The 27,664-nt window shown below is 44.6% G+C and overlaps 1 protein-coding gene across 1 annotated transcript; it reads left to right on the top strand.

Annotated features, from left to right (window-relative positions):
- Positions 1-27,664, top strand: POLE4 (DNA polymerase epsilon 4, accessory subunit). The gene is made up of 4 exons (XM_040420431.1): positions 1-226; positions 2,615-2,699; positions 7,087-7,128; positions 27,459-27,664. Exons 1-4 carry the CDS (start codon positions 20-22, stop codon positions 27,470-27,472), a joined length of 348 nt encoding a protein of 115 aa, XP_040276365.1. The 5' UTR covers positions 1-19; the 3' UTR covers positions 27,473-27,664.

Here is a 27,664-nt window from a genome sequence, read left to right as displayed (position 1 = left end):
CCGCGCTCTGTTTCGTGCAATGGCTGCTGAAGAGGAGATGACTGCGAATGTCGCCGCGATACCTGAGGCTGGCGAAGGTCCCGAGAACACAGAGGCCCCCGCGCCGCCAGTGGCGTCTCAGAAGCTGATTAGACTTCCCATGTCCCGGGTAAAGTCGATAATGAAGTCAGATCCGGACGTGTCACTTGCCAGTCAGGAGGCCGTGATGATCATCAGCAAGGCGACGGTGAGGTCCTGCTGAGAAGGGCGCCTGTAGCTGATTGGCTGGCTGCATTGGTTCCCGAAGAGCGGGCTTGGTCGGTTGCTACGGGTGACGGACAGATTTCCTTTCACAGGTTGGAGACTGAACAGAATTTGGAGGGGTGTACGCAGGAGAAGACTGGCCCCAGTTCAGCACTGCAGCTCCTGCCTGACTATGGCAGTTCTCCATAGGAACATATTAAATGTCCTATTGGAAGCAATGGAAATTCATGGCAGTCAATGGGACAAGTAGTCTAACAATCGTATGTTCAGTCCCTTAAGAGGGTTTATGGGGATTGTTATACTGATGACCCACCTTTTCTCAAGATAGGTCTTCAGTAACTGATTGGTGGGGGTCCCGAGTGTCAGACCCCCACCAATCAGCTGTTTGAGAAGGCGCTTCCGTGAGTGTCTTCTCACAGCGCCGTATAGTGGCTAGTGGTATTGCACTCTCGCTGCGAGCGAACTGCCTTCTTCGGACCCCCACCAGATACTGATCTCGAGGAGGATAGATCATCAGTATTAACATCTTGGAAAACCCCTTTAATATACATGTTAAAACCTGTTAAAAATTTAATAAAAAGTAAAAATTCTAATCATGCCAATCATTAATTAAAATATATATCCTTTGCATGCCAGAAGTCCAAACTATTAAAATATACATCTATTTATCCTATATGGTGAATACTATAATGCATAAAAAACCAAAATGTCATACACACTCCCAAATGGTATCACTGAATACTACAGATCGCCCTGCAAAAACCCAGCCCCACATTTAGGCCTCATGCACATGACCGTTGTGTGTTTTGCGGTCCGCAAATGGCGGATTCGCAAAACACGGATGGCGTCCGTGTGCGTTCCGCCATTTGTGGAACGGCACAGACAGCCATTGATCTAACTGCCTATTCTTGTCTGCAAATACGACAGGTTATATATATATTTTTACGGAACGGGGCAACGGATGTGGACAGCACACAGAGTGCTGTCCGCATGTTTTGCGGCCCCATTGAAGTGAATGGGTCCACATCCAAGCCGCCAAAACTGCGGCTCGGATGCAGACCCAAACAACGGTCGTGTGCATGAGGCTTTTAAAGGTCCCTTTACACAGGACTATATTACAGCAGATAGTTGGGAGGGAAGCGTTCCTTCCCAGCAATCACCTGTTAGCGGAGGAGACTGCTGCGATTACATGCAGCGATCTCCTCCACAGTATGGGGAAGGGCGATCCCTCGTCCTCATAACTATTTGTTGTTATAGGGCAGCAGATCATGTTTATACCACACGATCTGCTATGGGGAAACGAGGATTCTTGTGTTCACACAAATGATCCAATTACCGGATGAATGAGCGTTATGCTCGTTCCTCGGGTAATCAGTGGTGTATTTCCACCACAAGGTAATCGCTAACGAGCATTACTATAAACTCTAAAGGGCCCTTTAGACATAAATATTAACAAGTTATGTGGTCAGAATAAGGCGATGCTAAGCAAACCTTTTTAGTTTACATTTTTTTGAAAGTATTAAAAGCACAAGGAATACGATATAAATGTGGGGTCATTGTAATGACCCAGATAATGAAGTTACCGAGCGGAATTTCTCCCTCTAACCCCCCCCCCCCCCCAGCTTCCCACTATATTGTATGTAATACTGAATGATGGCGTGGGGTGAGATACATGTGTCTATGCGCCCATGCCCAGTCACCCAGGCAGGGAAGGTGCTCGCTTTAGTAGACACACTCTTCTGTCAGTGACCTGGTAGGATGCGGCTCCCTCTGTCTTCCGATCGGAGCCCCTGCAGTGAAATCGTGGGGCTCCGATCGGTTGCCATGGTGGCCTGGATGCTGCTGAAGTGATCCAGGGCAATCTCCACAAGGCATAGCTCAGAATGGAGAGTGTAAAAATCCTATTCACCCTAATAGATCTCTATTAGGGTGAATCAGAGCAGGGGTCAAAGGATCCCAGGTTCTAGCCCCTAAGGGGGTTATTGTTTTTCAATACAAGATATGGTAAATGAAATGGTGGCATTAAAAAACACATCTTGTCCTGCAAAAAATAAAGCTAGCATGTCTTTTTACTGCACAGTGAACACTAAGAAAACCCATAGTGAAATTGTGTATTTTTGTTCCAGTTTGACCCATTTCGATAATGTTTTCCTACTACATTGTATTTAACAAATGGTGCCATTAGAAAGTACAAGTACTGTGACGCCCTCATACGACTTTGGACAAAAGTGTACAGAGTAAAAAAACTAAATTGGAAAATGGCTGCGTCAGGAAGGGGTTAATTTTGATGTTGAAAAATACCAACTATCATACAATAGCAAGACCATTCCCCTCCATGATTATAAGTGTTTTTTTTGTTTTTTCCCCACAGGAATTATTCATTGAAACTATTGCCAAAGATGCATATGTGTATGCCCAACGAGGAAAAAGGAAAACGCTGCAGCGGAAGGACCTCGGTATGGATTGTCGGAGGTGGAAATTCTCCAGACCTTCCCAGTTGTATCCTGTTCCTCAAATAGTTAAAGTGCTCCAGCCACATTTTCGTTACTGTTGACCAGTGTGTTTGGATGATTACTGTATGGCGCTTACTAATATAGAATTTGTAGATATTCTGCACCATTTTCTATATTTCATGAGATACGCCCCATTGTTTGCCAGGTCTTTTGTGCTGTCCGTACGGAGGTTCTGTCCATAGATTGCTGCTGATGGAGGGTCATGGGACCAGACACATCACTCAACCTCCTCCATGCACTTCTTATGTCCCCCTGTACTATTCATTTCTGAAACTAGAACTGGGAGGTATGCTTTTAAAGGAACCTGTCCTCTGCTGTTACTGGGCTGGAAATGGTCAGACTTTTCCCACGTCTCCAGACTGTGCCAATGTCGTTCCCCCCCCCTTTCCCCCATTTCTTTTCTTTCAGTGTAACACTCTTCCTTCTAGAACAGCAATTACTGTAGAGAACCCTGGTGGTCTAGGGTAGTGAAAGAGTTAAATGGTGTGTAATGTTTCAGCAGGAAATGACCTAAAGGAAGGAATGGATGTGGATGTGGCTCTCTAATTCTCCCTGCAGTGACAACCTGTGACTGCTGCAGTCAGCGCCTGGTCCCAAAGGTGTGAGGTCCCCCATCTCTGTCACAGACTGCCCCTCCATGTTCTTCATTTCGCTGACAGACTGTTCTCCCATCCCTCCCACTCTCTACACAGTTCTGTGATTGGGCAGAGAGCTTCATCAGTGCTCCGGCAGATCATTAAGGGGATCTCTTAGGAAGTCTGTACCGGAGCAGATTTTGCCTGAGTGGGGGGAGTTTTTAAGCCATGTAGCTGAAGGAACAGTGTCCGCAGGGACATTGTGCTGGTTCAAAGCAACACAAGCATGACTTCTGCGATTCTGGGTCCACATTTCCGGAGATGCGGAACGGAGTCACGGATCGGAACAGAGTGCTTCTGTGGTGTTTCTTTCCGTCGTTCCGCACCGCAAAAAAAAAAGACATGTCACAGTGCTCCAGACTAAAAAAAATACCTAGTAGCCATTGGCTCCTGAACTGAAAAATTTAGGAAATTAAATTTTTAGTCGCCAAATCGAAACCGAATCAAAATTTTGGTATCGTGACAACGCTACGCCGATCAGATCGGCGTAGGGTTGTTTCGATACCAAAATTTTGATTCGCTTTCGTCACCATAAAAAAGTATTGCGATACTCAATACCGCGCAAAAAAAAAAACACCAAAAAAAGCTGCGTGCATTTCGCATTTTATGAAATGTTCGGCCCATAATAGAACAGTCCTATCCTATTTTTTGGGGTGACAAAAAAATGGCGAATCGCATGGTTTTTATTTATTTCTGTTACGACGCTCACCGCATAGGAGATATTTTTTAATAATTTAATAGTTTGGACTTTTCGGACGCAGCGCTATGTAATATGTTTATTTATTTATTGTTTATATATTTTATATGTAAAATTGGGAAAGGGGGGATTTAAACTTAATATTTTAGGGTACTTTCACACTAGCGTTTTTCATTTCCGGCATAGAGTTCCGTCACAGGGGCTCATACCGGAAAAGAACTGATCAGGCATATCCCCATGCATTCTGAATGGAGAGTAATCCGTTCAGGATGCATCAGGATGTCTTCAGTTCAGTCATTTTGACTGATCAGGCAAAAGAGAAAACCGTAGCATGCTACGGTTTTATCTCCGGACAAAAAAACTGAAGACTTGCCTGAATGCCGGAGACGGCATTTTTCCCCATAGGAATGTATTAGTGCCAGATCCGGCATTTAAAATGCCGGAGATCCGGCATTTAAAATGCCGGATCCGTCCTTCCGGTCTGCGCATGCGAAGACCGGTAAAAATGTGTAAAAAGATACAAGACGGATTCGTTCTTGCAATGCATTTGTGAGATGGATCCGCATCCGGATGCGTCTCACAAATGCTTTCAGTCACATCCAGATCGGCGGATCCGGCAGGCAGTTCCGACGACGGAACTGCTTGCCGGATCACACTGCCGCAAGTGTGAAAGTAGCCTTAGTGTTTTTTGTTTTTTTTTCTTACTATTAGCCCCCTTAGGGGCTGGAACCCTTGTCCTATTCACCCTTAGGCCCCTTTCACACGGGCGAGATTTCTGCGCGGGTGCAATGCTTGAGGTGAACGCATTGCACCCGCACTGAATCCGGACCCATTCACTTCTATGGGGCTGTGTACATGAGCGGTGATTTTCACGCATCACTTGTGCGTTGCGTGAAAATCGCAGCATGCTCTATGTTGTGCGTTTTTCACGCAACGCAGGCTCCATAGAAGTTAATGGGGCTGCGTGAAAATCGCAAGCATCCGCAAGCAAGTGTGGATTTGGTGCGATTTTCACGCATGGTTGCTAGGATGAAAGTCTATTCACTGTGTTATTTTCCCTTATAACATGGTCTTCAACACAGTGAAAGCCAGATATCCCTCAAAGGTAGGAAAACCGAGCAAAGGGGTGTCCCCATTACAGAGATCACCAAATCCACCATATTAAGTGGCCCCTATGTCAAGATCCCGCTCTTTTACAAGCTTTAAAGAGGACCTTTCATCAGCATCAAGTATGTAAACTGAATATACATACATGGAGAGCGGCGCCCAGGGATCCCCCTGCACTTACTATTATCCCCGGGCGCCGCTCCGTTCTCCGGTTATAGCCTCCGGTAAAGTCATAGTTAGGCTCCACCCATTTGAGCCTGCCGGCTTCTCTTTCTCCTATGTTGTAGCGCTGGCCAATCGCAGCGCTCAGCTCATAGCATGGCTAAGAGCTGAGCGCTGCGATTGGCCAGCGCTACAGCATAGGAGAAGGAGACCGCGGCAGGCTCAAATGGGTGGAGCCTAACTATGACTTTACCGGAGGCTATAACCGGAGAACGGAGCGGCGCCCGGGGACAATAGTAAGTGCAGGGGGATCCCTGGGCGCCGCTCTCCATGTATATTCAGTTTACATACTTGATGCTGATGAAAGGTCCTCTTTAAGGATGTGACGGGGAAGACCTAAGCCAGTTATCCATCCACAGACAGCTGTTTCGGGGTGTTGCCCCTCATCAGTGTGGAGTAGGATTCTGGCTAGGTCTTCCCTGATGAGGGGCAACACCCCGAAACAGCTGTCTGTAGATGAATAACTGGCTTAGGTCTTCCCCGTCACATCCTTAAAGCTTGTAAAAGAGCGGGATCTTGACATAGGGGCCACTTAATATGGTGGATTTGGTGATCTCTGTAATGGGGACACCCCTTTGCTTGTTTTTCCTTCCTTTGAGAGATATCTGGTTTTCACTGTGTTGAAGACCCATAACTGGGGCTCCACGGTTATTTTGCATATTACTGTTTCCCAGGGAGCTTTGCACTTTGGATTGCTGTGTCGAGACTCTTAAATGAGGCTCCACAGTGTTTTCTGTAGTTGGTCTCCCAGATCAGCAATTGTTTTGTTACAGACAAGAAAAGGCATTTCTATAGTGCCGGCCATGTGCGGTCCGCAAAATGCGGAACGCACATGGCCAGTGTCCGTGTTTTGCGGACTGCAAAACAGTTGCGGGTGTGTGGACCCTCATACGTTTAACCAAATCGGTTCCAGCTTTCCCAGTATGTCTATTTTTAGTAACTGCCTGCATTCCAAATAGAAGTTCTTTCATGTCTTACAGGGTGTCGAATCTGTATGTAGGGTAGGTGCCTCGAAATATAACCGTACCTTTCTGGTGGAAATCTGCTCCTCTACTCCTGAGCAATGTTTTTGTGTTTTTTTTTTTTTTTTTGTATTTATTTATTTTCAGGAAAATATGGTTTTTAGGGCACATGATTTCCCCATGTCATCACTACGGTCTCAGAAATCTCAGGGACTTTTAGGTAAACGAGAGGAGGCGTTGGGTGGCATAATGGGGGGGGGGGGGGGGGAGGAGTGAAGATACACCCGTTCATGGCACAAGAAAAACCGTACTTGCAAAAAATATTAAAAAAAAGCGTTTCTCAGGATTGAAAGACTAGATTTTCACAAGAAAGTTGTGGAGCACCAAACCCTACATGGTTGTATGCTTACTTTAAAAAGGATTATGAAGGTAACAGACCTCCTTTAAAGCTCTGTTAGTCCTCCTAGAAATGAATAAACTGGGTGCTACCAGTTGGGGTGTGTCCTTACACAGTGGGACATTGTCCGGTGCTGACCATGTAGGGACCCACCCTTTTCACAAGAGCAGCGGTAGCACCCAGTTGTCAATTTCTTCATAAGTTACTATGAGAAATAACAGGAATGGCACCAGAAACAGACGTGAGGAGCTAGCTGACAGGTCCTCTGTAAAGATTTTAGATTTACAATATGCTCTTCTTTGAATTTCAGATAATGCAATAGATGCTTTTGATGAATTTGCATTTTTGGAAGGTAAGTCATACTGAAGGCTATTTTCAAACTGCTCTACTTGGTATGGATGTAGTGAGCAGAGATTAACACCTCTATCTTTCACCTCTACATTGTGCTGTTTCTCTGTTATTTCTCCTGGAAATGTATAACTACAACTGGCCATTACCCTTCTTTCCATTACCAGTGACCATCTAGAGCAGTGGTGGCGAACCTATAGCACGGGTGCCAGAGGCGGCCCTGAAAAAGTCTATGGTGTACCAATATACGTTAGACCAGGGATGCCCAACCTGCGGCCCTCCAGCTGTTGCAAAACTAAAACTCCCAACATGCCTGGACAGCCTACAGCGGGGCATGATGGGAGTTGTAGTTTTATAACAGCTGGAGGGCCGCAGGTTGAGCATCCCTGCCTTAGACTTTTCCTCCTATTCGTCAGCGCAGGACGCACTATGAACACCACAGGCAGAGCATTGAATGTAGGCAGGCTATCATAGCTAAATGATAAAGTACATGGAAGATGTACTATATTGGACTGTAGTATTCAGGGTAAATTGCTGTGTTGGCATTTTGCAATAAATAAATTGGGTTTTGGGTTGCAGTTTGGGCCCTCGGTCTGTAAAATGTTCACCATCACTGATCTAGAGCAATACACTAATGTTGCCGCCTATAGGATATCATTGTCTGTAAGAGTGCATTGAAAATATCTGCCGGTCTATATCGCCTGTGCTTTGGAGGATACACCTAATTTTCACGCATCCTTCAGCAGTCCACTGAAAACTGGCATGAAAGAAGATAAATCTGCTGGCCCCACCTTGCTTTTATGAAAAAAAAAATCACAGAAAACAACTAAAATTGCACTGACACAATAGATGCAAGCATTATACACTGCTCAAAAAAATAAAGGGAACACTTAAACAACACAATGTAACTCCAAGTCAATCACACTTCTGTGAAATCAAACTGTCCACTTAGGAAGCAACACTGAGTGACAATCAATTTCACATGCTGTTGTGCAAATGGGATAGACAACAGGTGGAAATTATAGGCAATTAGCAAGACACCCCCAATAAAGGAGTGGTTCTGCAGGTGGTAACCACAGACCACTTCTCAGTTCCTATGCTTCCTGGCTGATGTTTTGGTCACTTTTGAATGCTGGCGGTGCTTTCACTCTAGTGGTAGCATGAGACGGAGTCTACAACCCACACAAGTGGCTCAGGTAGTGCAGCTTATCCACGATGGCACATCAATGCGAGCTGTGGCAAGAAGGTTTGCTGTGTCTGTCAGCGTAGTGTCCAGAGCATGGAGGCGCTATCAGGAGTCAGGCCAGTACATCAGGAGATGTAGAGGAGGCCGTAGGAGGGCAACAACCCAGCAGCAGGACCGCTACCTCCGTCTTTGTGCAAGGAGGAACAGGAGGAGCACTGCCAGAGCCCTGCAAAATGACCTCCAGTAGGCCACAAATGTGCATGTGTCTGCTCAAATGGTCAGAAACAGACTCCATGAGGGTGATATGAGGGCCCGACGTCCACAGGTGGGGGTTGTGCTTACAGCCCAACACCGTGCAGGACGTTTGGCATTTGCCAGAGAACACCAAGATTGGCAAATTTGCCACTGGCACCCTGTGCTCTTCACAGATGAAAGCAGGTTCACACTGAGCACATGTGACAGACGTGACAGAGTCTTGAGACACCGTGGAGAACGTTCTGCTGCCTGCAACATCCTCCAGCATGACCGGTTTGGCATTGGGTCAGTAATGGTGTGGGGTGGCATTTCTTTGGAGGGCCGCACAGCCCTCCATGTGCTCGCCAGAGGTAGCCTGACTGCCATTAGGTACCGAGATGAGATCCTCAGACCCCTTGTGAGACCATATGCTGGTGCGGTTTGCCCTTGGTTCCTCCTAATGCATAACAATGCTAGACCTCATGTGGCTGGAGTGTGTCAGCAGTTCCTGCAAGACGAAGGCATTGATGCTATGGACTGGCCCGCCCGTTCCCCAGACCTGAATTCAATTGAGCACATCTGGGACATCATGTCTCGCTCTATCCACCAACGTCACGTTGCACCACACACTGTCCAGGAGTTGGCAGATGCTTTAGTCCAGGTCTAGGAGGAGATCCCTCGGGAGACCGTCCGCCACCTCATCAGGAGCATGCACAGGCATTGTAGCGAGGTCATACAGGCACGTGGAGGCCACACACACTACTGAGCTTTATTTTGACTTGTTTTAAGGACATTACATCAAAGTTGGATCAGCCTGTAGTGTGTTTTTCCACTTTAATTTAGAGTGTGACTCCAAATCCAGACCTCCATGAGTTAAAAAATTTGATTTCCATTTTTTTATTTTTGTGTGATTTTGTTGTCAGCACATTCAACTATGTAAAGAACAAAGTATTTCAGAAGAATATTTAATTAATTCAGATCTAGGATGTGTTATTTTTGTGTTCCCTTTATTTTTTTGAGCAGTGTATATGGACTAAGCCCTCAATCTGATATAATAAAATCTGAGACTCTCAGACAAAATATTTTGATCAAAACACATCTGTGCCCACCTACCCCCACCAAGGTGGTCTCAGGCAGGCAGAGGTCGCACTACATTTTTTCCGAAAGAATACTCCTCTTACTGTTTTTGAGGAGTATTTTCAGCCGAAGAGGAGTACGAAAGTTGAAGTAATCAATATATATAATACGTAGGTCTAAATAACATTAAGAGGGTGCTATTTATGCAGGAAACCGTTACCAGTCTACTCTAGAATTGTCTTCATAAATAGCAAATTTTGACAATTTAAAGAGAACCTTTCACCCGAAGAAAGTATGTAAACTCACCATAAAGACGTGTAGAGCGGCGCCCAGGGATCCCCCTGCACTTACTGTTATCCCCAGGCGCCGCTCCGTTCTCCGGTTATAGCCTCCGGTATGTTTGCAGTTAGGCTCCACCCAGTTGAGCCTGCCGCGGTCTCCTTCTTCTATGCTGTAGCGCTGGCCAATCGCAGCGCTCAGCTCATAGCCAGGCTATGAGCTGAGCGCTGCCATTGGCCAGCGTTACAGCATAGGAGAAGAAGACGCCGGCAGGATCAAATGGGTGGAGCCTAACTGCAAACATACCGGAGGCTATAACCGGAGAACGGAGCGGCGCCTGGGGATAACAGTAAGTGCAGGGGGATCCCTGGGCGCCGCTCTACACGTCTTTATGGTGAGTTTACATACTTTCTTCGGGTGAAAGGTTCTCTTTAACATTTCTGACAATTTTGTGTGCAATTAAAAAACTTGTGTTTTCTTCATCATATTTAAAATATTACACAGCCAAAAAGGCAAATTATCAGTGCTCTGCATCTCCAGTATGAGATTGGTCCCATCAGCACCATGATTATCCACACAATGTTCTGCTGTGTAGATCCAGTGCCCGCATATGAGATGACCGAGCAGAAATATCATTGCTGGGATAATGCTGATGGGGCCAAAAATACAGGATACACAAAGCACTGCATTAACATGATATACACTGACTCAATATATATACACTAGTGGTCGGCTCATAAGAAGTCAGGAAATGTCATTTATTACCATCACTCAAGGTAACAACAGTATCAAGAATATTGTAACAATCGAACAATAATATTAAAAGGCGCCTTAAAAACAATTAAAGAATTAAAAAATCCATCAATGACTTTCAGTCACGGTCCCTCTTATATTCTGAGTTGCGGAGCTCACGCAACTCATCGGTTTTGTGATACAGCTGCAACTATAAAAAGCTGGTATAAATATATCCAAAATTGCTTGTATTTGTATTTATATATATATATTTGTAGTTTATCCAAGCAATATCCTGCAGCGTTATGTTGGAATATAGATCAGAATGTTCAGTTTATTATTATGTTACATAGCCACTGAGAAAGGAACCGCACGGTTTTGAAACAAGTCTGGTGTTAATAGCTGCGACTTAACGAAAATATCCTGCGATACTATGGGAGTCTGATTCAGATGCTCAGCCTCTGGACTCGCTGATCACTGCACCAGCAGGCTCCGGCTGAGCACCTAACACAGGAGAGTTTAGCATTGTACTTTACATTCCGGTGGCAAGACTCTGAGAGGTATGATGACCTCTTTCTGGCAGTCACCTCTGATGTCAGCAGCTGGCTCCGTAGTCAGAAGAATCCAGCCACGCTGCACTCCCCTGGGCAGAGCAAAGATCAGTGCTCTGCTGTCCGTCCACAGCTCCTTATCAGCTTGTCCCCAGACATCAGTTGGCCTCCTCACGAGCTGCTCTCCCGTCTTCATGGAGCTTTCCTCTGCCAGCCACTAGTTGGCCTACCCAGTCAGGGACTCTGGAGCAGCATGGAGAAGCAGCGCTCTGAAATTGGCCACTGAGCAGCCTCCCTTCTTAATAACAAGATCCTTACTTGCTGCCAACCCTAAACCTATGAGTAAGGAGCTTAGCTATTGGATGTTTTGGGCAACATCAGTATTGCTGGGCTGCCCATGAGATTAACAGCGTGCAGTGTGCTGGTTACTACACTACATGAAAAGCCTTAATGCATATTCATACGCATTAGCCTTTTTTCAAAGTGTAAAATTGCCTTAAGGCTGAGTTCACACGGGCGAGTATTCCGCGCGGGTGCAATGCGGGAGGTGAACGCATTGCACCGCACTGAATCTGGACCCATGCACATGAGCTGTGATTGCAACGCAGGCCCCATAGAAGTGAATGGGGCTGCGTGAAAATCGCAAGCATCCGTAAGCAAGTGCGGATGCGGTGCGATTTTTCACGCACGGTTGCTAGGAGACTATCGGGATGGAGACCCGATCATTATTATTTTCCGTTATAACATAGTTATAAGGGAAAATAATAGCATTCTGAATAATAGCGCTGGAGGGGTTAAAAAAATAATAATAATTTAACTCGCCTTAATCCACTTGCTTGCGCAGCCCGGCATCTCTTCTGTCTTCATCTTAGCTGAGTGCAGGAAAAGGACCTGTGGTGACGTCACTCCGGTCATCACATGGTCCGTCACATGATCTTTTACCATGGTGATGGATCATGTGATGACCGGAGTGACGTCACCATAGGTACTTTTCCTACACACAGCTAAGGCTACTTTCACACTAGCGTTTCACGGATCCGTTTGAAGGGCATTTCAAACGGATCCGTCAATAAACTGACCAAACAAAGACATTCAGACGGATCCGTTTGTACGGATCCGTTTGTTTTACGGATCCGTTTGTCACGTTGGTTTCCGTTTTGTCATCCGTTTAGCGGATCCGTTTTGGTAGGAAAAGCATCTCTAGGTTCCATCTTCATGTATTCAGATCTATAGGGTTGTAATGCTCCTATATTTCTCCAGGGCTATCTTGTTGAAGTTCCAAAGCTGGTCCGGCTTTGATAATGGACCACACCTTTCGGACTCTTGTACATGACTACATGCACTTAAAGATGTATAGTGTTCGTTAGAGGGCCATATGTCCCTGATCGTCCTTGATCGTGCATACGGGAGTACAGAGCATCATGATGCTGACCATGTTGTGCCGCAAACTGGGCTATTGTCCCGCACTCATATGATCTATTAGTGCAAGACTATATCCCCGCGGGCAGCTCGACTTGCACAGAATCATTGTACACTATGATGCTGTGTGCTCTCGTGCGCACGATCAATGCCACTACGGGACATATGGCCCGCTCACGGACCGTATGTCTCTTGGGGCATACAGTCGTGTGCAAGAGGCCTTAAAGGGGTTTTCTCATCTAATACAATGGGGGCATACCACTTTAAGATATACCTACATTGTCTTATAGGTGCGGGTCCCACGGCTGGTACCCTCACATATATTGAGAACGAAGCCAAGAAAGTAGATTAGGTCGCACTGTGCTGCCGCCCTCCATTCACTTCTATGTGAGAGGCGGGGATTAGCGCTTGGTGGTGGACATACCATGGGAAATGTGTCCTACAGCAACAGTGCTCCCCGATCCGTTCTCGATATAGGTGCGGGTCCTACCAATGTTTACCCACACCTATCAGACAATGGGGACATATTCAAGTGAAATCCCCCCATTGTCTATGTGAATACCCCTTTAAAAACTGTATGTCCCTTGCGTGTCCCTTGTGGTAATCACACTAGTTATATTAGCGTCATCGGGAAATCATTAAACGTTAAAATCACAATTTATTAATGAATTCCTGATGATGCTGATGGACCGTGACTCCCACAAGGGCTCATATGAAAGGGCACAAGATTGAACAATGAACAAGCATTTGCTTGTTCATGTGCCAATCATAGGGTCTACGATCAATAAAGAGCCAAAAGATAGCTCATTATTGATGGTCCGGTTTTAATGGATCTTACGACATTGGCACTAATGCTGTTTTGATATAAAAACTACCAAGGGTGTTGTAATAAACGCACAGTAGTGAGACTAGGGTAGTTTTAATTTCAACACAGCTGTAGTGCCAAGGTTCCCTGTACAGGACAATAAAAACACAGACACAGTGCAGTAAAGTATAAACATTTTTTTATTTTTTATACAGAAAAAAAATAAAATAAATATAACCAAAATTTTTATTTACAACTGTTCATAACGGTGAGGGGAGGTGGACTGTCGTGGGGTTGATGGTCTGGGGCTGTCAATGGTAGCCCCCCTGTCCTGGCGATCCACTGAGGTAAAACTACGGGCCACAGGAAAGGATGCAGGGCGTAATTGCGGGGTGTGGAGAAAGGAAGGGTCTGAGGAGGAGGGGACCCGAGCATGTGTAGAGGTGGAGGGAGTTTGAAAAGAAGTAGGAGGAAAATACGGGGCAGGAGAAGAAAAAGAAGCAGAAGGAAACACATGCTCGGGGGGGGTGGGAAGGGAAAGGTTGGCGGTACTGGCCACTCGTGTGGGATGGGGGGTAGGTGTGGGATGGGGGGTAGGTGTGGGATGGGGGGTAGGTGTGGGATGGGGGGTAGGTGTGGGATGGGGGGTAGGTGTGGGATGGGGGGTAGGTGTGGGATGGGGGTGGGGGTGGGATTTGGGGGCGGTGCATAATTTCCCATGCCCCGTTCTCTTGCATGATCTTGAACTCATGCAACTGCTCGGGCGTCATTGAGTCCATCAAACTGATCATGCTTAGCCCATAATGGTAGTTTGGGCTGCGTTGAAACGCGGACTCCGTCCCCTCCCAGCGGCGAATCAAGTCGGCACCAAACTCCATCTGATGTTGGGCAAAACCTTCTAGAGCGTCGGAAACGACCTCTACAAGGTTCGCATAATCAGCTCGATTTGGCCTACCGGATCTCTGCCTGCTCACCAGGGCTCTCAAATTTTGACGAAAACCTAAGAGCCTCTGTTGAGCGGAGGGACCCGGTAGGGGACTCGGATTATCCGGAGCCGATGCATGAGGGACAGGAGGGCTGGCGATGGCGATCTGTTCCGGTTCCGCCTCAGGAGGTTGGTCAGGCTCCCGAGTCCTGCTGGCACGTCTGTAGAAAAAAAAAAAAGGAAAGTTAGGAATTGTTCTTTAAATAAAACATCCATGTTCTATGCTATGTCTACCGTATACCATAGGGGGCTGGCCAAAACAGGGGAGCCAAACGCTACCCTGTCTCAGACAGCCCCTTAAACTCAGACGGAGAGAACAGTTGTCCATCTGACTGTGGGGGGCTGGCCAAAACAGGGGAGCCAAACGCTACCGTGTCTCAGACAGCCCCTTAAACTCAGACGGAGAGAACAGTTGTCCATCTGACTGTGGGGGGCTGGCCAAAACAGAGGAGCCAAACGCTACCCTGTCTCAGACAGCCCCTTTACAATTTTATTTTTTGAACAGTTGTTATAAATATTTACCTTTTTGGTGCCATTGCCTTTCGTAGGAACCCCAGGGCCGCCGTATGGATGTAGGTGGCCCCTGAGGTTCCTCCGGAGCCACTCGGGGCCTGAACCTCCTTGTTGTAATCCCTCCTGAAGCGGTCCCGGATAGATCGCCAACGCGTTGTAACCAGTTTGACTATCGAAAAAAAAAACAATAAAAAATAAAATCAGCATGATGAAAGGAAAAGAACAATATTTTAAAGTACTAAAATACATATTGTTTTACTTACCATATTTCTCCTGAGCCGCCGCATCGAGATCCCCCCAGGTCTCAAAAACTTCAGCACAGATGTCCCTCCAGAGCTGCTGGGTCCCATAATGCTGGATGCGCCTCCACCAGTTGGATGAGGAGCAGGTTATCTATGCTCGGAACCCCGAACTCCTCATCTTCCCTGGTGGAGCCTACGGAACCCTGAAAAAAAGGAAATACAAAATTTAATGTAAATCCTAATACAAAATGCTAATTAAAACTACTTAATTCAATACTTACACGTCTACGACCGCCACGCTCATTCCCGCGGACTCTGGAGGCGACTGGGGGATCCTCGCTGGCGGCTCTAGGTGCAGATTGCTAAAAACAAATTTATTTTTTTTTTAGAAGACTGTACTTAAAAAAAAAAATATAAAATTACGATATCTATATATATATAATCTTACTTCTTGACAGCCCCGGTCCGGGCTTGGTCCACCTCCCCTGGACGCTGGCGATTCGGCAGGTGAGCTGGCCATTGCTGGAGAGCCCTCCGCAGATGACGATGACGAAATCTATAATAAGAGCACATACTGATTAATGCAAGGAATCAAACAGTAAAAACTCCAAGTGTTGATTTTATACTTACTGGCCACTGAATACGGCGGTGCCTTCTGGGTGGGTCACTCCAGTCAATCGATGTCTTCTTTGAGGACATCTGTACGCAACAGAATACCAGACAAAATGCAGATAACGTTAAAGGAACTTGTAGAGCACTATTTCCTCATATATCAACAATTTTTTTTTTCAATACTTACTTTTTAAAATATAGATCTGGGCTTGCCCACCGCAGATATTTCCTGTTCTTTTTTTAGGAACGACCCTAATAATAAAATGATTAAAAAAATGAATCCGACAGGAGCCATAATCCCCCCCCCCCAACTGCCATAAACACCTCCAGAGACAGCAGCCCCGCATAGTGCCAGCAGCCCCCCACAATGACATCAGGCCCCCAGTTCCAAACAACCTTCCCACAGTGCCCTCAGCCCCCCCAATGCCAGCAGCCCCCACAGTTCCAGCCACAAACACCCCCGCAATGTCAGAAGCACCGCACAGTTCCAGCCACAAACACCCCCGCAATGTCAGAAGCACCGCACAGTTCCAGCCACAAACACCCCCGCAATGTCAGAAGCACCGCACAGTTCCAGCCACACACACCCCTTCCCAAGTGCCAGCAGCCCCCCCACCCTAGAAATATAGAGATAGATAGATAGATAGTAAAAAAAGAAAGATAGACAAACAGACAAAACTTCATACTTACCAGTCTCACCAAGTCGATAATCCAAAATGGCCGACGATGAGGGGGAGGGACAGGAAGTTACTGGGCATGCGCAGAGACGTGAACGGTTTCAAACGGATCCGTGTCAAAGCGGAGCCAGGACAGACGGATCCGTCCCCATTGACTTCCATTGTAAATCTGAACGGATCCGCACGCCTCCGCACGGTCAGGCGGACATCAAAACGCTGCAAGCTGCGTTCGGGTGTCCGCCTGCTGAGCGGAACGGAGGCTGAACGCTGGCAGGCGGATGCATTCTCAGTGGATCCGCCTCCACTGAGAATGAATTAGGGCCAGACGGATGCGTTCGGGGCCGCTCGTGAGCCCCTTCAAACGGAGCGCACGAGCAGACACCCGAACGCTAGTGTGAAAGTAGCCTTAGATGAAGACAGAAGAGATGCCGGGCTGCGCGAGCAAGTAAATTTTATTTATTTTTTAACCCCTCCAGCGCTATTTTACTATGCATTCTGTATTCAGAATGCTATTATTTTCCCTTATAACCATGTTCTAAGGGAAAATAATACAATCTACAGAACACCGATCCCAAGCCCGAACTTCTGTGAAGAAGTTCGGGTTTGGGTACCAAACATGCACGATTTTTCTCATGCGAGTGCAAAACGCATTACAATGTTTTGCACTCGCGCGTAAAAATCGCGCATGTTCCCGCAACGCACCCGCACCTTTTCCCGCAACGCCCATGTAAACTCAGCCTAACAGGCATTATTGTGACCTCTGTCAGGCAGGTCCTACTTTAAACCTACCTATGCCTGTTGGGCATCTATGTTCAGGAGAGCAGACTCCACTTTTACATATGTCCAAAGTCACTTTTGGCTGTCAGATTTATTAATGGTCCTTTAACCTCTTCAGGACACATGACGCTCGGCGGGCGGTGATCGGAACAAGGTGCCTGCTCAAATCATTGCAGCAGGCACCTTGGCTCAATGCCCAGTGGGGTCCTGTGACCCCCCCCTTGTGTCGGCAATCGCCGCAAACCGCAGGTCAATTCAGACCTGCGGTTTGCGGCTTTTACATGCGGCGGTTGCGGTCGGCAGTGCCATCGGGTCCTTCCGGTGACGAGCCTGTGAGATCCAGCCCCCTGGATCTCAAAGGCCGGAAGCTGTATGAGTAATACACACAGTAATACTCATACAACCAATACATTCCAATACAGAAGTATTGGAATGCATTGTAAAGGATTAGACCCCCAAAAGTTGAAGTCCCAAAGTGGGACAAAAAATTAAGTGAAAAAATAAAGTTTTCCCCCCCAAAAATTAAGTTTTTAAGTAAAAATAAACAAAAACGTAATTTCCCCCAAATAAAGTTTAAAAAAATTGGTAAAAAATAGGTGGGGGGAAAGTAGACATATTAGGTATCGCCGCGTCCGTATTGACCGGCTCTATAAACATATCACATGACCTAACCCCTCAGAAGAACACCGTAAAAAATAAAAACTGTGCTAAATAAACCATTTTTTGTCACCTTGCATCACAAAAAGTACAACAGCAAGCGATCAAAAAGGCTTATACCCACCAAAATAGTACCAATCTAACATCACCTCATCCCGCAAAAAATGAGCCCCTACCTGAGACAATCGCCCAAAAAATAAAAAAAACTATGGCTCAGAATATGAAGACACTAAAACATAATTTTTTATTTTTATTTTTGTTTTAAAAAAGCTGTTATTGTGTAAAACTTACATAAATAAAAAAGAAAAGTATACATATTAGGTATCGCCGCGTCCGTATCGTCCGGCTCTATAAAAATATCACATGACCTAACCCCTCTGATGAACACCATAAAAATAAAAACTGTGCTAAATAAACCATTTTTTGTCACCTTACATCACAAAAAGTGTAATAGCAAGGGATCAAAAAATCACACGTGCCCCAAAATAGTGCCAATCAAACAGTCATCTCATCCCGCAAAAATCATACCCTACCCAAGATAATCGCCCAAAAACTGAAAAAAACTATGGCTCTCCTCAGACTATGGAGACACTAAAACATGATTTATTATTTTTTTGTTTCAAAAATGAAATCATTGTGTAAAACTTACATAAATAAAAAAAGTATACATATTGGGTATCGCCGTGTCCGTGACAACCTGGTCTATAAAAATACCACATGATTTAACCTCTCAGATGAATGTTGTAAATACCAAAAAATAAAAACTGTGCCAAAACAGCTATTTCTTGTTACCTTGCCTCACAAAAAGTGTAATATAGAGCAACCAAAAATCATATGTACCCTAAACTAGTACCAACAAAACTTCCACCCTATCCCGTAGTTTCTAAAATGGGGTCACTTTTTTGGAGTTTCTACTCTAGGGGTGCATCAGGGGGCTTCAAATGGGACATGGTGTCAAAAAACCAGTCCAGCAAAATCTGCCTTCCAAAAATCGTATGGCATTCCTTTCTTTCTGCGCCCTGCCGTGTGCCCGTACAGCGGTTTACGACCACATATGGGGTGTTTCTGTAAACTACAGAATCAGGGCCATAAATATTGAGTTTTGTTTGACTGTTAACCCTTGTTTTTTAACTGGAAAAATGGAAAATCTGCCAAAAAAGTGAAATTTTTAAATTGTATCTCTATTTTCCATTAATTCTTGTGGAACACCTAAAGGGTTAACGACGTTTGTAAAATCAGTTTTGAATACATTGAGGGGTGTAGTTTCTAGAATGGGGTCATTTTTGGGTGGTTTCTATTATGTACGCCTCACAAAGTGACTTCAGACCTGAACTGGTCCTTAAAAAGTTGGTTTTTGAAAATTTCTGAGAAATTTCAAGATTTACTTCTAAGCCTTGTAATGTCCCCCAAAAATAAAATGTAATTCCCAAAATGATCCTAACATGAAGTAGACATATGGGGAATGTAAAGTAATAACTATTTTTGTAGGTATTACTATGTATTATAGAAGTAGAGAAATTGAAACTTGGAAATTTGCATATTTTTTCAAATTTTTGGCAAATTTGGTCTTTTTTTTTTTTTAGAGATAAAAATGAATTTTTTTTACTCCATTTTACCAGTGTCATTAAGTACAATATGTGACAAAAAAACTATCTCAGAATGGCCTGAATAAGTCAAAGCGTTTTAAAGTTATCACCACATAAAATGACACTGGTCAGATTTGCAAAAAATGGCCTGGTCCTTAAGGTGAAATAAGGCTGTGTCCTGAAGGAGTTAATACTGTGATAAATGTGGTTTGACGGTAGCAGTTTATCCTTCAGTAAGCAGCTTTACAAAAGTCGCACGTCTTTACGAAAAAGTCGCATGTTCTATTAAAAAGTCGCATAAGATAAGCATGGTCCTCACTGGAGTGAAATTGCGCAATTTTTTTGCGACTTTTTAAATTGTTGCAATCGTAAATGTCTAGATTCATTTACATAAGAAAACGCCTACTTTCAGAAAACTGGCGAGCATAGCGCAGAGCCAATAAGTCTAAATTTTTGTGCAGTTTTAGCGATTGCTCAAAAATTTGCGACTTTTTCACTTCATAGTTCATAGTAGTTACCTCTGTGTGCATCCAGCAACCAATGAGAGGAGGAGCACGCTCAGCTATATGTACCACCTAATCAAGGCGGCCTGTTTGATAGGAAGGACAAAAGTGCACAGGAATGCTACACTCGGGTGCCCTTGCCAAATCTACAGAAAGGGGGTGCAGTGAGGGCGGGGCCCTTCGCCCAAGCTAGTTCATCATTATTTACGTCAGAAAGTGCCATAAATAATGACTGAAATATATGGCAACTCTGTGCTGGCGTAGATTTAATTACACCACATGGAGAACTGGACGAGGCCTACTGATAAATCCGGGCCTTAGTGTGACACATTTTACTATGCTATAATGCCCCCAAAATACCCGGGCCCCTCACACAGGTTGTCCTTACCTGGCACCTCGGAACCCGCATTGCTCCTGTTCCCCACACCCCAACCTTTGCATGTCCCCGTCGCGTGGGTCAAATCATCCGGTGACAGGGGAGGTATAGCCAAAAACATTCCCGTCGCGGCTTGCTATTTATTGGCTGACCCCCATCGCCGAATGTTTTGATCTGCACAACTGGAAGATGCAGTGGCAGGGAGCAGGAGCGGCGCGGGTGCTGGGGAGCAAAGCAAGTATAACCTGTGTGAGAGCGGCCTGGGCATTATCTGTAGTTGATTACCCCTTTTAATTGTAAATTTGGTTGAAATGTTCTGCTTTTAGTTATTAATTTTCTAAAATTGAATTTCTCTGCTCTTAAAACAGATTTTTATACCTCACAAATATTTTAATATTTTATTTACTATACAAAGTAAATAAAATTACTGAAAATGTGTTATCACTGTAATCGTACTGACCCGTGTCATTTTTACCATATACGGAACACTGTAAAAACTGAACCCATTAAGCCAATGGTGGAATTTATTTATATTTTTTTCCAGCTTCAGTAAGGGGTTAATTAGTTCTGAAGTGGTTTTAAGGGGCCTATATATTAGAACCCCCCCCCCCCCCATATCACCCCCTTCTAAACCTGCACCCCTTAAAGCATTAACTCTCTAGGTGTTTCACGTGAAATAAAACAAAATGAAAAAGTGTAAGTTGAAAATGTCTTTTTTGTTTTTGGCAGATTCTCCATTTTAATACATTTGCCTACACAGTAATGTTGTATGGATAGGTCAGGGGTCAGATGTTGCATTCCCACCGATTTACATACTGATGACCTCCTATCCAGAGGACATCTGTTAAAAAAAAAAAAAAAGCCTGGAAACCCTTTTAATATTTATCTAAGCTAGAGTCAGTACATTTCTTCTGATTCCACCAAAATTAGCTTCGAGTATGATTCAGACTCCCTTGTGATAGATACATACAGTGCTGCCCATAATTATTCATACCACTGGCAAATTTTGACTTAGTTACTTTTATTCAACCAGCAAGTAATTTTTTGACGGGAAATGACATAGGTGTCTCCCAAAAGATAATAAGACTATGTACAAGATGCATTATTGTGGGGGAAAAAAAAAAATTCTCAGCTTTTATTTACATTTGAGCAAAAAATACTAGATGTTCTACACTGTGGAAAATCTCAGAGGACGTGGTCGGAAGCCAAAAGTGACACCTGTGCTGGCCAGGAGGATAGTTAGAGAGGTGACAAAGAATCCAAGGATCACCACCAAGGCCATCCTGGTGAATATGGGCTCTGCTGGTGGCAATGTCTCAAGGCAGACAATCCAACGGACACTGCACACTGCTGGGTTCCACGGCTGCAGACCAAGGAGGACGCCACTTCTCCAGATAAGGCACACAAAAGCTCTCTTGGCCTTTGCAAAAGCTCATGTGAAGAAGACTTCTGGTCTTCTGTGTTATGGTCAGATGAAACAAAAATTGAATTGTTTGGTCACAATGATGTTTCCTTCATTTGGCTTAAAAAAAGAAGCCTTCAACCCAAAGAACACCATCCCCACTGTCAAACATGGTGGTGGGAACCTAATGCTTTGGGGGGTTTTTTCAGCCAATGGACCAGGTAACCTAATCACAGTAAACGGCACCATGAAAAAAGAGCAATACATGAGGATTCTCAACGACAACATCAGGCATTCTGCAGAGAAACTTGGCCTTGGGCACCAGTGGACATTTCAGCATGACAATGACCCAAAACACACAGCAAAAGTGGTGAAGAAATGGTTAGCAGACAACAACCTTAACGCTTTGGAGTGGCCCAGCCAGAGTCCAGACTTGAATCAAATTGAGAATCTGTGGAGGGAGCTAAAGATCAGGGTGATGGCAAGAAGACCCTCCAACCTGAAAGATTTGGAGCTCATTGCTAAAGATGAATGGGCAAAAATACCTGTGAAGACATGCAAAAAGCTGGTCTGCAATTATAGGACGCGTTTGATTGCTGTAATAGCCAATAAAGGCTTTTCTATTGATTATTGTGAAGGGTATGAATAATTTTGGACTGGACACTTTTTGCTCAAATGTAAATAAAAGCTGAGAAATGTTTTTTTTCCCCCCACAATAATGCCTCTTGTACATCGTCTTATCTTTTGGGAGACACCTATGTCATTTCCCGTCAAAAAATTACTTGCTGGTTGAATATTTGCCAGGGGTATGAGATAGATATAGATATATATCTCTCTATCTCTCTCATTTATATACACATTGTATTCTTTGGACTGTAAGGGTACTTTCACACTAGCGTTATTCTTTTCCGGCATAGAGTTCCGTCAAAGGGCTCTATGCTGGAAAAGAACTGATCAGGCATATCCCAATGCATTCTGAATGGATAGAAGTCCGTTCAGTTTGCATCAGTATGCCTTCCGTTCAGTCACTGTCAGGCGTTTTGGCCGGACATAATACCGCAGCATGCTGTGATATTATGTCCGTCCAAAATGCCTGATCAGATGCCGGATCCAGCATTAATTCCTATTGACTTGCATTAGTGCCGGATCCGGCATTGCAAAACAACTGAAGGACGGATGCGCAGACCGGGAAAACTGTGAAAAAGACTGCAAAACGGATCCGTCCATCCACATGACAAGCGGAGAGACGGATCCGTTCTTGCAATGCATTTGTAGACGGATCCGCACCCGGATCAGTCTACAAATGCTGTCAGTTGTCACACTGATCGGCGGATCCGGCAGCCAGCTCCGACGACGGAACTGCCTGCCGGATCACACTAACGCTAGTGTGAAAGTACCCTAAGACACAAGAAAAAATGTTGCTAAAAAGTCCCTGTATCTTATAGTCCAAAGGCAGCGATCTCAGCAGTTTCGAAGTGCTCTGCACTTGGCTTCCTCTGCTCTGCGCTCCATTCACTGCTATTCCGGCACTTTGCTCTGTTACTTTGGGCTTTTCCAGTAGCAATACTTATACGCTGCTATTGCTGTGAGACACGGCAGTATAAGGGGCAGTGGTGTGTAAATTAGAGGAGGGGATAGATCAGAAGCTGCCGTGTTACTCCGTGCAGATTGCACTGCTACAAGGAAAGAGCTCTACCATTCAGCAATAGAGAAGAGGTGATCTGCCAGCAGGATGTGAAAATATTATCAGCCTGGAGAATGATGGTCGTAGGCCTGAATCCTTCATCCTCTATTTAGTTTGCATATGCTGCACTGTACATCCCCTTTTTGCACAGGGAGCTGCTGCTGACTATAGTATTTTTTAGGTCTGCATAAAATGATGTTATCAGCCTACATTCACACATGAACGTTTATTGAGCCGCTTATAACCCCTAGTGTAAAAGGACTGCTGCCTTATGAAGTTTTAATTGGTAGGAAAATTAGTAGGAAATAATTCTTCTGTTTCTATTTTTCCCTCCCCCCACGACAGCACTCCAGGGCAGGAAACCTGCAGAATAAAAAGGTGGAGCCTCTCTCCAACCTCAGTGGTTTCATGTTCCTGGAGCGGGAGACCTGCAGTTTTCTTTTCTCAGGTACTGCTAGTCTGGAAGTCCCAGAGATGTTCTGGAGGGCTATTTGGTAATACCTGCTGGGGTCTATAGCCCATAGGTTGGGCTGGCAGGACCCTAGGAGCTGGTGGGGGTCCGGGCCCTCCGTTCGGTTCCTGCGGCAGGTACGTGGGCCCCTCCAGGGGAGTAAGGCCACGTGACGTTTGGAGCCCAGGGGGTATTGCGTTCCACCGCATGCAGCCCGGATCCATGGAGGGAACATGTATTCCGGTGCGGCTCAGACGAGGAAAAAGGAGCCTAGATCATGCAGCCCCCAGGGCTGTGAAAGTAGGTACTCCTTATGATGGATTGTACTTAGGTTATACAGCGAATATTTGTGTTATGTGGTTGGTATGAATCTGGGGATTCTGTCACCTCGTTTTAGCCTATAGAGCTGGGGACATGCAAGGCTAGATTGCCACTAGCATGTCCGCCATATACCTGTCCCATAGCTCTGCACAGATTTGGCCTTTTAAACGCATGTGGTCCTAAAATTTGGATCTGCTGAAAAACAGCCTGTTTCAGTTTAATCGTTATTTTCAATTAATTGAATGCTCAAAAAATGTTTTGTCTCACTCTCATTTCTTCTTGTGGCATGTTGAAGCTCTACTTGGAACCTTGTTAAGATCCAACAATGTAAAATATGATTTTTTTGCCATTTTTCAAGTGGTCTTAAACTTTTGATCAGGACTGTATGATGGCAAACTTATATTTTGTTTTACTACTTTTCTACCCTAAAATCACTTTTTAAGAAAAACTGTGCTGTATTTTGAGACCAGTAACTTAATTATTATTTTTTTTGGCAGAGCGCCCGTTTTTTGCATGACAAGTTCTAGTTTCCTTTGGTACCATTTTTGGGAACAAATGTCCCTTTGATCACTTATTCCATGTTTTGTCAGGCGAGGTGGCCAAATACTAGTACAGTAAATTTTTTTTTTTTTTTTTTTTACAAGTTTAGAATCATAAAATCTTTTTGACCTTTCAATCATGTGATGGGGGAGCCTGATGGTGCACAGAAGGAACTTTATTCTTCTGTAAACCACTTAGAGGCTTCAGGCCCTTTCACAATTTATGTTGTGGCCTTGTGATAAAATAAAAAAGGTGTTTTTTATTTTATTTTTTCTCCATTTTGTACTCAATACCCTATATTGACAAAGTGAAACAAGAATGATCTTAATCTTTAATTTATTGAAAAGGATTAGTTTTTTTTTTCTGCCATTCATCTCTGCAGATTCTGTCAGGTTGGATGGAAACGGTCAGTGGCCAGCCATTTTCAGGTTCAAGTCAAGTCAGAGCTGTTCAAGTCAGGGCTCTGGCTAGACCACTGAAGGACTTTCACAGAGTTGTCCCTAAACCATTCCTGTGGTGTCTTGACTGTTCTTAGGATGTTTGGCGAAAATGTATCTGGTTCCCTTATGCCAGTTTCAGGAGTAAATTGCAAGTCCCTGTTAAATGTAGGCGTACATGACGACGTTTTCACACCGTTCTCACTACTGGAGAGTCCAGGCCATTGGCCCCAGCAAATTCACTAAAGCCGCCTGCACATGAGTGCGGGTGAACGCACATAAGATCCACACAAATTTCTAACAGAGGTTTTTGGTGTGGATTTGAGGCAGTTTTTCAATGAAGGGAGGATCTGTGGTAAAACGGTGAAATCCATCTAAAATGGCAGACATAATTGACATGTTGCGTATTTGGAAATCCGCACACCATGCCATTTGCCGAACAGAAAAAATCTGAAAAGTGTGCTTGAGATTTGTGTAATCTCTTCCGCACAAGAATCTGCATGGAAAAAATGTGTGCAGGTGGCCTAGCGTTTATGCCTGTTTCCAGCTTTAAATGACGATTGAAGTGTAACCCAGTCAGTACTGGAGTAGATTTGAGTGTAAGCACATGGACTGCTGTGCATCTCGTCATAAATTGGGCATATCCTCCAGCAGCACAGGGGCTGTCAAAGAACAGCATAAAAGTGGTCTTTGATAAATGACCAGTATCCACACACAGGACAACTTTTAGCTGTTTGCTGTGGAGCCTCACCATGCTTCTATTCACATATGCCATAAATGCAGCCCAGCAATCAATGAGTTAATTCTGTTTTTCAAAGTGAGCACCGATTCATTACTCACGACCACAAGCTACTTTAAAGTGCCATAAATTCTTGCGTGAGTGAGGGGGTGTTCCTCCCCGAAAGGTTGCATGGATGGATCAGGAAAGTCTCCTAAATGCTATACTATGAATTATGGATTGAAGTCTGAGAGCTGAATAAAGAATTGATGGCACTTAAAAGTACCTAGTGGTCGTGAGTAATGAATCGGTGGTCACTTAGAATAAATTTATTGATTGCTGGGCTGTGTTTATGGTATCCTTTGATCAATAATCCTCATTGTCTTGTTTAGAAAGTGAACTTTCGGCCCAGTCTGAGATCCAAAGCACTCTGGGTCAGGTTTGCATTGAGAATATTCCTTCTTTGCTCCATTCAGTTTTCCCTCAATCCTGACCAGTCTCCCTGTCTCAGCTGCTGGAAAAAAAAAAACTCCTCCTCCCCCCGCAGCATGCTTCATTGTAGGAATAGTATTGGGCAATTGATGAGCACTGCCTGGTTTTCTCCAGACATGATGCTTAGAATTGAGGCCAAAAAGTTAAATCATGGTTTCATCAGACCAGAGAATCTTGTTTCTCACAGGTTAAGGCCGAATGCACACGGCCGTGTTCCGCGGCCAAGAGCGGTCTGTGGTATGCAACCAATGACGCCGTGCGCTCCTGCTCTGAACAGGAATCCAGCCCGGCATACCACGGACCGCTCTCGGCCGCGGAACATGGCCGTGTGCATTCGGCCTAAGTCCATTAGGTGCTTTTTTGCAAACTCCAGGTGGTCTTTCTTGTGAAAAAATGAAAAAAATGTCTTGCTCACGAAGGTCCAAAACAGGCTGGTCATGGATTAACTGCTGAAAAAGCATGCATTGTGTAAATTGTGCTGTTCTGAGCATCATTTGCCTTCTCAAATTGGGCCAAATTGCCTATTTATTTTGTCAACCTTTTTTTTTTTTTTTGGTATTGACTAACCAAACTATTTGGTTTATGTTGTGAAGTGCAATAAAGAATATTGCACTGGCATATACACAATAGGATGTACTCTCTCATTAGCTTTGCTGTGTAGACAGTGGGGGGGGGGGGGGGGGGGGGATTAGCTGAAACTCATCTTTACAGCAGAGCGCTTTTGTGATTTCATGATTGATTGATGCAGGATATCAACATTGTAAAAACACAGCTAAGGATACTTCTTTTTTTTTTTTCTTCTCTATGTAAACTAAAAGGGGGATCAGATCCCGGCACCAGGGAGAAGGGTAAAAATTGCAAACATTTCCTAGGAGTTTTCCCTTCTTCCTAGTATGGAGGTCCAGTCCATCTTTTATCCTGAAATATGACTAGCCTGGGTTTTTACCTCCTCTTCCACTCCATGGACACTGCAGTATGCATGTACCTTCCATTTCACAGCTCCCAGGGACGTTTTTAATTAGTTATGTTTTATGTAATTAAACTAAAAAATGTTTTTGTTTTTTTTGTCTTTAACCAGGCACATTAGATTAACTCAGAAGATTTACCCGAACATTTTTCATGGTCCTCCATTCACAAGAAGAAGAAAAAGTATTTTGTAAAAATTCAAAGTCACTTGGCAGTGGTTTATGAGTACAGACACTTATAATGAATACATTGAGCCACCTTTTTAAATTGATTAATGCCCACATATTTTGGAAATAAATCTTAAATTGCAGAAAAAAA

The sequence above is a fragment of the Bufo bufo genome, chromosome 2 (assembly GCF_905171765.1).
Source record: "Bufo bufo chromosome 2, aBufBuf1.1, whole genome shotgun sequence".
NCBI lineage: Eukaryota > Metazoa > Chordata > Amphibia > Anura > Bufonidae > Bufo > Bufo bufo.
Note: the sequence above shows the minus strand (reverse complement) of the source record. Positions and strands in the feature narration are given on the sequence as shown.